Source organism: Arachis ipaensis, chromosome B9, assembly GCF_059453495.1.
Source record: "Arachis ipaensis isolate K30076 ecotype BB chromosome B9, ASM5945349v1, whole genome shotgun sequence".
In the NCBI taxonomy this organism is placed as follows: Eukaryota; Viridiplantae; Streptophyta; class Magnoliopsida; order Fabales; family Fabaceae; genus Arachis; species Arachis ipaensis.
The window spans coordinates 146,588,993-146,603,410 of NC_142444.1; the positions used below are offsets into that span (position 1 = coordinate 146,588,993).

Here is a 14,418-nt window from a genome sequence, read left to right on the forward strand (position 1 = left end):
GGAAGCGAAGAGGTTGAGACGGGAAGCACAATACTACACCATCATAAATAACACCCTATACAAAATGGGGATTTCGACACCCCTATTAAGATGTGTGCCGACCTCTAATACAAAGGAGGTTTTGGAAGAAATACATAACGACATATGTGGCAATCATCTGGGGGCACGAGCTCTCTCCAAAAAGGTACTCCGGGCAGGATTCTTTTGGCCGACTCTGCAAAAAGAAGCAATCGAGTTCATTAAGACATGCCCACCATGTCAAAAGCATGCTAACTTCCACATCGCCCCACCAGGGGAGCTCATCAGCGTAACATCACCTTGGCCATTCACAAAATGGGGACTCGACCTCCTCGGAACCTTTCTCCAAGGATCGGGACAAGTCAAGTTCCTCATTGTAGGAGTAGATTACTTCACAAAATGGATTGAGGCAGAGCCCCTAGCTAATGTCACTACTCAAAGAAGTCAGAAATTCTTATACAGGAACATTGTTACAAGGTTTGGGGTTCCTTACTCCATCACTACAGACAATGGAACTCAATTCACAGACATAGGCTTCAGGAAGTTGGTAGCAGACTTAAAAATAAAGCACCAATTCACATCCGTAGAACATCCACAAGCTAATGGACAAGCAGAAGCAGCTAACAAAGTCATATTGGCTGGGTTAAAACGGAGATTATATGACACAAAGGGAGCCTGGGATGAAGAGCTCCCACAACTCCTACGGGCATATCGGACAACTCCACACTCCACCACAAAGGAATCACCCTTCCGATTGGCTTACGGAATGGAGGCAATGATCCCGGTAGAAATTGAAGAAGGATCCCCCAGAATGATCTACTACAATGAAGAGGCCAACTCCCAAAATCAAAGGAAAGAGCTTGACCTACGTCCAGAAATCCGAGAAAGAGCTCGGATTAGGGAAGAGGCGTTGAAACGTCGAATGGCCTCAAGATACAATCGAAGAGTCATCCAGCAAAGTTTCGCCCACAACGATCTCATTTTAAGCCGAAATGACATCGGAACAGGTCAACCAGGAGAAGGAAAGCTTGCAGCTAATTGGAAAGGACCCTACCGAGTTACCGAGGTACTGGGAAAAGGCTACTATAAGGTTTCCAAACTCGAAGGGCGAGAGCTACCAAGGTCGTGGCATGCCTGCAACCTAAGAAGGTATTATAGTTAGGAGGTAATAAAGATCTTAGGTCAAGGTGCACTCTTTTTCCTGAAAAGGTTTTTTAACGAGGCACCAAGCCAAGATCTGTAAAATTGCCTGACTTAGAGGGGGTAAACACCCACATGTATATATTCTTGCCTATATGCCTATTTTTTATTTGAATAAAATTTTCCAGATTTTCTACAAAGTTTCTCTACCAAGACGCATTAATCCGAAGGCAAAAAATTCATCGCCCGATTACAAAGCTACAGGTCAGCAAGGTGAAAACCAAATTCACCAGCCGATCACGATGAGAATCGAATTCATCGTCCGATTTCGACAAAGGTCAGCAAGGTGAAAACCAAATTCACTGCTAGACTTCGACAAAGTTGGCCAAGTGAGAACCAAACTCACCGCCCGATTTCTACAAAATCGGCAAGAAAAAAGCGATAAAGACGGATTAATGCAAGAAGTTATAGAAAGTAATCCATAGAAAGAGGCCTGACGAGGTCTGAGTAAAAATGGATTGCTAAAAATAACTTAGGACGAACCGACATAAAGAAGTTGGACCAATCGACCAAAGTGACTAAAGTTATAAAAAGTAATCCATAGAAAGAGGCCTGACGAGGTCTGAGAAAAAATAGATTGCTAAAAATAACTCAAGAAGGACCGACAAGAAGAAGTCGGACCGGACCGATCAAAGCGATAAAAGTTATAAAAAGTAATCCATAGAAAGAGACCTGACGAGGTTTGAGTAAAAATGGATTACTGAAAATAACTAAGGGCGGACCGGCGTGAAGAAGTCAGACCAACCAAACAAAGCTACAAAGTTATAAAAAGTAATCCATAGAAAGAGACCTGGTAAGGTCTGATTAAAAATGGGTTACTAAAAATAACTCGAGAAAGATCGATAAGAAGAAGTCGGACCAACAAGAGGCGTGCGCTAGAAGGGACACAACTCATCCCAAAAAGCCACGACCTCACGATAAAGCTACCAAAATTATTTTAAAAGGTGTTCTATGAGAATACTAAAAAAGTCATTAGACAAGTCATCAGATCGACAAGAAAGAGGTCGGATAGCCGAATCTCGACACCTTACAGAAGATCTACAAAAATCCCAAAAACACAGCCAGCACGTCAAAGAAAACAAGGCTATTCTAAAAGCATTAAAATCTCAAAAGGCCACCTGAAGGTCGACCTCAAGAGTTCAAAGATATCTTTTGTTTTTCCAAAATAAAGTTGCTAAGAAAAGCAACCAAAATGTCAGAAAAAGAAAGAACACCATGCAAAGGTACAAAAAATAAAAGAGTTCAAAAGCCCACAAACCGGGCTAAACAAATACATAAAAAGTCACAAGGGATCCAAGGTCTCCTCAGCGGCGGCACCCTGGGTCGTTGAGGGAGGAATGATCTTCATAGGAATAGCATCTACCGTCCCATCCTCCCGATTTAAGATTTGGACGTCAGGGTCGGACTCGGGGTGGCTGACCTCAGCAGCAGCAGTTGAAGAAGTCGTGGCAGTAGAAGCTTTGATCGGCGGCTCTGGGGAAGGACCTTCCTCTTCATCTTCATCCGGCGCAGGGACAATCTTACCATTTTTAACAGTGTTATCCAAACCAAAAAGACTCAGGTCGAGCTCGGGAGCAAGAACTCGGACCTGAGCTTTTAGGTTCTCATATGTGTCAGTCACACTGCCCACAAGGTGGCCCTGAAGTTCAACATAGTTAGCATGGGCCGACACAAGTCTCTCCCTGACCTCCATCAGCTCGTCATAAGTGCGGGTATAACTCTCCTTTGACTTCTTGGCCATCTCCTTATCTAGATTCGCAGCAGCTTCTGCAGTAATCGCCCTAGATTTCTCCTTCTCAACATCTAGTTCCAGCTTGGCCACCTTAGCGTCCAGTTCATCCTTCAAATCCTTAATCCTATCAAACTCGGACTTGGCATCCTTCATAAAGGCTTTAGTAGCATGAACAGAAGACTCTTGAACAGTACGGAATAAGGCTGCACCCATGTGAGCCATCCGAACACTGTTACTGGTGATAAAATCCAGATGGCGCAGGATAGACACATCGTCCATGGGAAGTCGGCCATAAGGAGCGATCTGGTTATCAACAAACCCCACGGCATCAAAGTCAGGGGCATCCAGGTCGTAGGGCTCAATAGTCTTCTGCTTCTTGGGAGGAGGACCGGCAGCAGAAGGAGAAGCAGCACCAGAGGTCGACTGGGGAGGATCAGAAGAAGCCAGGCGAACCTGGGGAGTCGGTATGACTTTTCTCGACCCAGAAGTATCCGAGGTTGACCTCTTCTGAGTAGCCTTTGAAGATTCCTCCCTAAAACCTTTAGCCGAGATGTTTTGAGCCGCGGTCGCCTTCCTCGCCCTCTTAAAAGCCTTCATGGAATCAGTGGTCTTCACCATCTCTAAAAAAATAAAGCAGCAAAACCAAAGTTGCAAGTTAGAAAGAGATGGATTGACAAAACAAACAAAATAACAAAGACAAGGCTAAAAAGAAATCGGCAGCTACCCAATTCAGCTCGAAGAAGGGAGGGATCCCCCAAAAACATCTTCGTATCAAGATAGGGAGGCTCCCCCCAATTTTCTTCTAGTACATGTACAAAAGCCTGCTCAACTTCATCCAACATTTCCCAAAAATACTTAGACACCATCACATTCTTTTGCCAGCATAAAGGAAAAGCTGGTTCATTATTTTGGTCCAAGAAGAAAGACCGACCTCCTTCAACAGCTCGAACCTTGAAATAGAAGTTTTTAAAGTCCCTAAAAGACTCATCATACATGGATAACAAGTTTTTTCCCTGGGTAGCGCGGAAAGAAATCCAGAAAGCCTTCTTCTTAGCTACCCCAGGCTTCATCAAGACAAAAAGGTAAAGAAAGAGAGTATGAGAAGGTTGAACATCCAGTTCTTGACACAACAGTTAGAAGATTTTTATGAAGCCCCACGAATTCGGGTGAAGCTGAGAAGGAGCTACATTGCAGGACCACAACAAGTCAGTTTCAAAGGAAGTAAAAGGAATGGTAATGTTCATTTGACTAAAAAAGTAGTCATACGCATAAAAGAATGGACGGTCCCCTTGAGTAAGAGAAGGAAAACAAACCCTCTCATCAGGATCGGGCACTACCAACTCATAGTTTTTCTCCTGCTCTCTACTACTACAAATCCTATGATGCCTCCTAAGCCGCACACAATACTCAGAATCAACCACGGAAACACACATCAAAACAAGGGAGTCCAGCCAGTCAGACATGCCATCCGGGACCTTGGTAGACATCTCAACAATATTTTTGCAAGAAGACATGGGTCAACTAGTCCTACAGTGAGAAAAGGGAAAACTGGGTTACTAATCAAACAGCTCGGACAAAATAGGAAACATCTCGGACAAATATGGAGATAACTCGAACAAATAGCATGCGAATGTTAAAAGACTCAGAAACAGCAAAAGGAAACCCCAGGACTCACACCAAAGTCCAGGGGCATCCTTTGGAGGCAATAACAAAGCAAGGATCCAGAAAAAAGAAAAATCTCGCAGTTTAAGCCCTAAAAACACAAAGAAGATCAAAAGCCTTCTCTGACAAATGGCGATCCATACAAAACAGCAAACCATCAACATCAGACAGACCAGGCAGAAATCATAAAAAAGATACAACCTTTTTCAAATTAACAGTTCATTACTTCAAGCTATAAACAGGAAAAGATCTACGCATAAAGAAATCAAGTAAAAGGGGCAGAAACAAGCAACAAAGCGAAAAAACCCTCAAGGCGCGCACTACAAGCACAACGACACAGAAAAGATTCAAACTTTCTAAACACAAATCCGAGCAAGATCAAAACTTTTTCATGCCCAAACAAAGCACAAGCATAAAAAGAACGGTGTGAAAAATAAAAGAGGGAAAGAAGATTAAAAACCAACCTGCAGTGGAGAGGAGATGATAAATGATCAGAGACTGAAGCAACGACCAAAATGACGCCAACGATCGCCTTTGCAAGTGAGGAAAATACGAAGGCCCAGAAACAGAAGGGTAAGGAGAAGGGAGAAGTTACAGTAAAGCGAAGAGAAGAAAAACTGAGGGAAAAGGCTTTGAAATTCAAAATAAAGACACAAAGAGGGAAGCAAAGGAAACAGCAAAGAATTTACGAGTTTTTGACCTTTGCACGTTTCCAAGAAAAAGTAAAAATGCGTGCCGTAATTAAAAGAGGAAACGTTCCGCATTCAAACCACTAAATAGGAGTGCTACAACGAGATCAACAAAAGAATGCTCGAGATCGGCTTTTCCAAAAAGAAATCGAAGTCTAAAAAGACACGACTTCAAAAGGAAGACCGCACTCAAGCAGGGGCACTGTTTATGCCCTGTGTCGAGCTGTACGACCTGAGCTGATTAAAGACAAGTCGACCGATCTCTTCAGGTCTGGATTCCCCGACCTCTTCTTAAAGAGATGGGCCAAATCGCCAGAGGGGCCCAAACAGGCCCAAATGAAGGGACACAGCCCAATCTAAAGCCAGTTAAAGCCTAGAAAGATAAGGGCGGTTCCCCAGAAGATAAGATGACCTCACTTAAAAGATAAGATAAGATAACTATCTTATCTCCAGAAAGGTCACTCCACACTACTATAAATGCACTGGAGCACCCAGATATAACTCATACTCTGATTCTACAAAAAAATACCTGCTTAAAGCCCATGCTAACTTAAGCATCAGAGTCTCTTGCAGGTACCACCACCCTCCGGTGACGAAGGATCAGCAGCATCTCCAGCTCCACCAGTTTCACCAGGTCGGACACGACAGCTCCGGCCACCAGTTCCAACAAGTCGGACACGACAACTCCGGCCACCACAGCAGATCTCGTCCGAGATTGACCTACAGTTTCAGGTAACCCTCGGAACAGACACAATGACCATTAATAAATTTTGTTTGCCTTTTTTTATGAAGATCATAACTTGTATAAAATTAATTTCCTATACATTAGTTTGGAGATTTCAGACTCTAGTACTGTTACTTGTATGTGATATACTGATATGTTGCTGAATTACTTGAATCTTTGTTCACTAATTTTAGATGGTCCAATATATGATTTCATCTGAATGTTTCCTATTACTAGTTCTGTGTCCCTTGCGAGCCTTATACAATCTTGAACCATATCTGATGCTAACTGTTCAACTTAAGAATATATTCAACGTGGTTTTCCGTCATGTATAACTTAAATTGTGCCCATCCTCTATGTAGATACTCTATTTTTAGCGGTTGCAATACGGTGTGCTCGACAACTGTCTTGAGCATGAGACACGGCTCGATGGGTGGACCTCAGAGAGACTTGAAAAGAAGGCACAATATATTCTATCCGAGGCACTCATTTCTCTCTTGTAATCGGTTAATTTATGCTGTTATGTAAGTCAGAGCTTCCTATCAGACCACTCAAGATGTTTTTTATGTTTACTTTTTTTTGTCAGTTGTGCTAGGCAGATGTCGCAGATCCCGTGTGTTTGAGATTTTATTTTTTTTATTTTTCTATTTCTGGTTTGTGGTTTGGTGGTGCTTTGAGGTTTGATTAAGATCATTGATTCTCTTCGTTTCTTAATTCAGGGGCGCCTTTTGACTAGACATGGGGGAGGTGAAGACATAAAGGGCCGGTCACCACAAGCTACGAGGAGGAAACCGGGGAAAAAAGAACCACAGAATCGTGGGAAAAAGGATTCGGTGCCGCCAAGGGTAAACACGTTTTAAGACTTCAGCGTGTTAGCAAGCTTACTTCACCATTGTTAATTTGGTTCATGCTATTGCTTCAAATAGGGGAGGTCAGTCGGTGGAGAGAGTAAGCAGGTATCAAAGGAAAGACGACCAAGGGGACGCACAACATCTCCACCTCCAACAAGGAGAACTTCACGGCACGCCGAACAATAAAAAACTAGCCCAAGAGTGAGTATACGATTACTGTTGTCTACGGTTTAAATCATCGACTAGCTTTGCTTAAGTTTATTAGGTTCATTTGAATGTACTTGGATGTTTCTTTACACAACATGTTCGTTATACGTAAAACAGCCTAGCAGAGGAGTTGTGCAAAAAAAGGAGGAGGCTAAAAAGGACCGATCACGTAGGTCCACCCCAAAAAAATCTTGAGAAAAAGGATCTCCCAATTAGCACAGATGATGATGAGGAGAATGAGCCTCTTGCCAAGCGGATGTGCCGACTCTATAACCAGGGAGTTGACCAACAAAAACCAAGTGCCGAACCAATAGAAGGCAACCTTAATCAGGATAAGGGAACCCATGAAACACCTGTCTCTATAGTTCCCGATGTAGGAACACTCTCCGTTGTGCTAGTGCAACATGAAGAATGGGAGTTCGACGGGCAAGTCTCCTAATCAAAACTATTTCATTTTGTGGTCTATTTTGCTTGTTAGTGAATTAGGGATTGTATCCGTATACAACTGCCATTTCTCTAACATCGGTTGAGTTTCTTGCAGTAATCCCAATTTTCTGTCGAACCGAGACCCCGAAAGTGAACGAATATGGCAATACCTTGAGCAACTGCAGAACACGAGGCCACTACAGACCGTGATGCCAACCACTCCGTCTTGCATGACTCCTAGCCCACCAAGCAAGGAAATCTCACCGTGCAATACTCGGACGGAACAAAAGTATACCCAATGTACTCCTATAAAGGTGCATCCACTTCTAAAAGGGTGAAAGCTGGACGAGGATGATGAGGAGCAATTGCGACGATGGGCGGCCAATGGATCGTTGGAGCAAAGTCAGGTTGTGGCGTCCTATGAAGGAAGACAGCATCTATCATTGATCCGAGAAGACATCTGCTCACTGTTGCTCCGGCACTGGGTCACCAGCAATGTAAGTATAACATACTAACACATTGATAGAATGAATATGTTTCTTAATATATATCGTGGCTAAAACAGATGACTCTAATGCAATTTAAATTTTTTATGCAGATCGTTCAGTGGATGCGTTCAACCTTTAATGACTCAGAATCGTTGCGGTTTAAGGATGACTTTTATTGTATTTCTCTAGAAATTTTGGTATGCACGAATTTGCGGATTCTTATCGATAATGATTTGAGATCTGAACCTAAATAGTGCTTTTTTAATAGAAAACTGTGTTGCAAAAGAGGAACTTGGATTCCTTCAGGGAGATTTCCACCGTTAGTTATGTGGGGCTGGGTCCTCACTTCGGTGATGATTCTAGATTTTTTGACAAGATAGCAGCTTCCATGTGAAAATGGGTAAGTTAATGCACTAGTTGAAAAAAACTGTATGGTTCTTGTAAGGTCTCACATCGGTTGGGGAAGGGAACGAAGCATGCCTTATAAGGGTGTGGATACCTCTCCCTAGCATGACGTGTTTTAACGAGTGAGTGTGGGGGGTTTTGGCTATCATCCCTATCGTTAAAGGCAAAACCGTGAGGCCTTGTGTGCCAAAGCGGACAATATCGTACTAGCGGGTGGTCTAGGCTGTTACAAAGACTTTCTATTGGATGTAAATCATTGTTGCAGAATTTTAAAGAATAAAAATAAAATAATTTAAATAGGACATTATTTTTAAATAAATGTACAAAGAATAATTTTTTTAAATTATTATTATTATCATATTATTTTAATGTACTCTTGGTATTTACACAATATATATAAAGATAATTAGTGTCTAAATTTAAGTTCCAATATTGCTCCTAAATAAAGGTTTATTATTAAAAAAATTCTTCCATTAGTTAAATAAAAAAATTTCTACCCATTTTTCATAGTAATTTCATTAAAAAAAAATTATTGAATGTAAACTATTGTTGCAGATTTCTTTTATTTGGATATATTTTTAAAGAATAAAAATAAAATAGTTCAATTGGGACAATTTTTTAAAAAATAAATTTACACAGAATAATTTTTCCTTTATCATACTCTTCTAATATCCTTTAGGTATCTACACAATCTATAATGTCAATTGGCGTCTAAATTTAAGTTCCAATATTATTCTTAATGAGAGAAATTTATTGTAGCAACCCTCAATTTTAAAAATATAAATATAAATAAGTTATAATTTATTTTATAAAATTAGAATTCCTTATTTTTAAAAAAAATTATTTTTATTATCAGTAATTGAACTAATTTTATAATAATTTAAATTTAATCAAATCCATATTATTATTATTATTATTATTATTATTATTATTATTATTATTATTATTATTATTACTATTGTATATAATTACCGTAAGTATTAAATTGTATTATAAGTTTATATATATTATATTCATTGCATTACTATTATTATTATTATTATTACATGATCATTATTATTGCTAGTATTATTATTACTATTATTAACTATAAAGCATAGAAAATAAAAGGTGGTTTATACTTTGCATTAGGTTACATATATATTATTATTATCATTATGCATTAGGTTACGTGTGTGTATATATATATATTATTATTATCGTTATGTATAAATATACATATAATATTAAATTTTGTAATATAATATTATGCTATTACGCTACCACAAAAGCGAAAGATAGCGGCACACAATTAGCAGCTGTTTTGATAATAGTCGCTATCTGATGGATTTCCAGCAGTTTTAATAGTAAACAGAGAAAGAGCAGCTATTTGATTTGATTTTGCCACAAATTTAAAAAAAACGCTGCTAACCTAATTTTTTTGGGTGATATTTTAATTCCCCTTTCCTAAAAACACAACACTCAGCACTCAGCAGCTTCAACAAATAAAAAAAGAAAGAAAGAAATGTTAAGAGAAGAGAGGGAGAAACGGAGAAGGAGAGGAAAGGGAGGAAGGAGCCGGGCCGGCGCTGCTGAGTTCGCCGCCGCCGTCGCGTTGCCGTGCCGTCAGAAAGCCAGAACCGCAAGAGAAAGAACTGCGAAGAGAGAGGGAGACCGCATCAGCTCACCGCGAAGCCAGCGCCGTCGTCGTCCTTATTGCGGGTCTACACCGTCGCGTCTTGCCACCGCCGCCACCACTAAGCTTGCCGTCGTCGCCATTGAAGCCGAAGAGAGAGAGAGTGTGTTCGCGAAGAGAGGGAGAGCGCGCGCTCACGAAGGAGAAGAACGACGAAAAGGGAAGGAGAAGCAGAAGACGATGAACCCAGGGGAGAAGGAGGAGGTCTGTTCTCGCACCGTCCTGCTCTGCACCCAGGTGAGCTCTTCATCCCCCTGTATCCTCTGCCCTCCTTTCCTCTCTCTTGCCCTTTCTTGCCGACATTGATCCATTGTTGTCTTGTGTGTTGCAGATCTCACTTCGCGTAGTCATGGTCTTCCCCGCAGTCACAGTCGCAATCGCCGTCTACGCAGTTTGTAGCTGCCATCATCCTCCGCGCAGTTCCCACCTGCTCACGGTACCATATCCTTGACTCTGTTTTCTGTTCCCAGAATCTTAGATATAGCATAAACTTGTTATCTTGTGCATTTTGTTGTTTTTATGGAATATGCACACAAACTGTTTGATAGTTTTCCTCAGTGAAAAGCGGAGGAGCTCAACCTTTTATTTTCATGGATTTAATAAGCAGTTGCGTGATTCTTTCTCTTTCGAAGTTTTAGTTTGATTGTTCTATTTTATTTGAAATTAGTATATGTTGAAGGGTACCATTGATGGTGTGGTTATGAGTTTATCAAAAGATTGATTATGCTTGGTTTATTCATTATTATGCTTAATGCAATATTTTATGAATGATATGAAGGAGTATTATGGGAGTGGAGAGACAAAGAAAGTGTCATGGAGAGAATCACAACTCAAAGGGTTGCGTCGTTTCCTCATTGAAAAAGAAGAAGATATTTTGAAGGCCTTAATGCTCGACTTAGGAAAGCATCAAGTTGAAGCTTTTAAAGATGAGGTTATGCCTTTATTTAATTTGCTTATAATTACACTTGAAAATGGTTTGTTTCTGTTCAAAAAAGTGTGTCATCATATATACTATTTACCACTTCTAAGTTTAATGAAAATATTTGACATTATTATTATTGCCTTTCTATTAGTTTAATCTTTAATCAATATAGTTCCTTCCTAATTTAAGTTTTCTTTTAAATTCATGCATTATGCATGCATTGAGTAGTAATAATAGTAACATTAAAAAAAAAAAGAAAACTATTTTTCAATTCTAATTGCTAATTAACGAATTGGCCCTTTTAAGTAGATAGAAACTTTGATGAAGTCCTTGAATTTTGCATTGAGTAACTTAAAATATTGGATATCAGGCAAAAAGGTGAGATCAGTGCCAATTTTCCTAATTCCATTTTTTTTTAAATTTCAAAGATAAGCATTCAAGCCTAATGGATTCAAATTTGTTTTTTTGATAGGCTAAATTGCCACAAATAGCACTGCTTAGTAGTGCAGAAATTGTTCCTGAACCTCTGGGCCTAGTCCTCATTATTTCATCTTGGAATTTCCCCTTTGGTGAGTCATGCTTTTTGAACCATTTTCCTTATGTTGATCAAGTATTTGTATAGCAAATTAATAGAGGGAGTTACAATTTAATTAATGACAGGTTTATCCTTGGAGCCACTAATAGGAGCAGTAGCAGCTGGAAACACAGTGGTCTTAAAGCCTTCAGAGTTGTCACCAGCATGTTCTTCCATACTTGCCCTTGGACTTCCCAATTTCTTGGACCTCCCAATCATAAGGTGTTTGAAGATTCATTAGTCCTAAAACTTTCTGTAGTTTATTTCATGCCATTGGATTTGCTTAGCTTATCATAGATGTGGCCTCTTCAATTTAATTTCTCCTGTTTATGTTTTTCTGTCTTTTAGGCTTGGATTATGCTGACCCAAAAGGGAAAGGAAATTTTTTTGGAAAAGTTTTTCTTGCTGCTAGATTAACAGCATTATGCATTATATATCTTCTTGGTTCAGATTATGCTTTCAGGTTATTTTGATTCAGATTTGGCTCAGGGTATCCAGGTGATAAGAGACTATTTTTTTATGAGTTCAAGCCTCTGGAAGCCTTGAATCCCATCTCTTTAAAAGAAACTTTATATATTATTGGTTGTTATTAATATTGTTTCAAATTAAAGAGTTGTTTCTGCTCACCTCTATCTATATATGGCAATTATATGACAATTTGTTTGACCTTGGAATTCTAGTAAACATGAGAGATTTGAAGAGGAATTGTTATGGTTTTGGTTGACAATAATGATGTGAGCACTACATAAGCTTGCTAATTATTATGCTTGTAATATCGTACTGCTGTTTATTGGCTTGTTTATTGTGCACATACCTGCTGTTTTATATTCTCCTATATCAACTGGGTTGTTGAAATGGTATTGCACTTTTTTAGTTATGCTAATATTTCTATTATCTGCCCATGGTAGCAAATCTTTCAAGTAAAATGGTAATGAATACTTTTCTCCTTCCTCTCAGGAAGCAATCTTCAGAGTTATAGCTGCTATTCCTCATCTTGGAAACATTAACTTTGCAAAATCAGAGGAAGAAACTGATTCATCAGTTCTAGAAAATGAAGAGTCCAAGTTGCATCTCCAAATAACCGCAGAACTTCTCATGTGTGACAAAATTTCTATTGTTATCATTTGCAATAGCTTTCTTTTTGTTAATGTTACATATCTTTTAAATTATTTCTTATTTCAGGTGCGATCCTAGTGCTTTGGAAGATGCACTTTGTAAGCGTGTGATGATTACCCCAGAGGAAGTTATTAAAAGAAGTCTTGATCCTCTTGGTGCAACGGTTAGCAGGGATGGTTTAGCCAAAACACTATATTCTTGTTTATTTGACTGGTACTATGTTAATGTCAAGTGTAAAATTATGAATTTAAAATATGAAAAATGTGTCCTATCCTATGTTTATTGCACTTATGTTATTTGAATCTGAATAATTTTTTATCTGTTCTATTGTTATGTGCAGGTTAGTCCAAAAAATCAATGTCTCAATTGGGCAAGACCCAGAGTCAAAATGTCTCATTGGTGTTCTTGACATATATGGCTTTGAAAGCTTTAAGAATAACAGGTGAACATAATCATATTATTCACTCAAACACATGCGTGTGCGCGCGCGCACACACATATCATTGTTCCTCTTGAGAGTAGCATAAATCTGAGTTGATATCTAATTTCCCTCTTTACAGTTTTGAGCAGTTTTGTATTAATTTCACAAATGAAAAGCTGCAGCAACATTTCAACCAGGTATGAGGTTAGTTTTTAGATATTTGACAACTTCAACTATCACTTTTTCTCATAACATGCATTCCAACATGGATAATGTCCTGCAGCATGTGTTTAAGATGGAACAAGAGAGATATACAAAAGAAGGGATTGACTGGAACTACTTAGAATTTGTGGATAATCAAGATGTACTTGATCTAATTGGAAAAGTTTATACATACTTTATGGCTATGCTTCATTTTGCAATATTTATAACTAGATTTCAATCTGATAGAGCAACATCTAATGTTATATATATATATATATATATATATATATATATATATATATATATATATGTTTGCAAACTGCTTATGTAGTTTGTATTTGATTTACTTTGTAATATTCAGAAATGCAACTTAGATACTAATTTGTTTACAATATGTAAACATCTTTGCAATTATTACAAAGAATTTTCAAGATGTCTCCTCTGAATTTGCCTTCAAAATGTTATGCCCTCATTATCTAAAGCAATCCTTTTGATGCAGAAACCAGGTGGAATCATTGCTCTTCTTGATGAAGCTTGCTATGAAAAAGTTTCTTCACTCTTTCTCTCTTTCTCTCTCTCTCTCTTTCTCTCTCATGTGAATTCATCTAACTATTATGTACTACACATAAATGCACTGCATTATTATTTTTTGTTTACAAATGCAAATAAAGTGTATATAGATTCACTTATAGGTGGACCAATATGCTGTTACAAATGCAAATAGAGTACATAATTAATTCCTCCCGTTATTCAGTTTTTTTATAAGCTCAGGTATGAAATTGAGACAGTTCAAAATTGTCTCATTTTTTTAAAAAAATTCTACATAGATTTGTGGCGGTTTTAAACCGCCGCAATTTTTTTTAAATCCGCTGACAGAATAGCGGCGGTTTTGCAACCGCAGCAAAATCAATTATCTGATTTGCTGCGGTTGTGCCAGCGGTTTTTCAAAACCGCCGCAAAATCAAATCTCCACCCCCTAATAGGCAACGCTTGTGGAACCGCTGGAATTTCGTTTCGCGGCGGTTAAAAACCGCCGCAAATCGCTAAAAGAACCGATGCTATTCGACGTGTCCCTTGTAGTTCATTCTTAGCTTTCTTCTAGTA

At 38.9% G+C, this 14,418-nt stretch overlaps 1 protein-coding gene and 1 non-coding gene across 3 annotated transcripts; both read left to right on the forward strand.

The window, feature by feature from the left end:
* Window positions 1-9,821: 9,821 nt before the first annotated feature.
* LOC107642833 (uncharacterized) lies at window positions 9,822-11,814 on the forward strand. Its single transcript, XM_088498424.1, has 6 exons — window positions 9,822-10,314; window positions 10,409-10,513; window positions 10,856-11,008; window positions 11,309-11,377; window positions 11,472-11,568; window positions 11,660-11,814. The coding sequence occupies exons 1-6, from the start codon at window positions 9,907-9,909 to the stop codon at window positions 11,812-11,814; spliced, it is 987 nt and encodes a 328-aa protein (XP_088354550.1). The 5' UTR covers window positions 9,822-9,906.
* A 1,078-nt stretch (window positions 11,815-12,892) lies between these two features.
* On the forward strand, window positions 12,893-13,447 carry LOC107640539 (uncharacterized). 2 transcript variants are annotated; one of them, XR_015899423.1, is made up of 3 exons: window positions 12,893-13,131; window positions 13,250-13,314; window positions 13,394-13,447. It is a non-coding gene; the product is annotated as an uncharacterized LOC107640539 (transcript). The 2 variants fall into 2 exon arrangements; XR_015899422.1 differs by having other exon boundaries at window positions 13,250-13,307; window positions 13,394-13,445.
* Window positions 13,448-14,418: the final 971 nt, after the last annotated feature.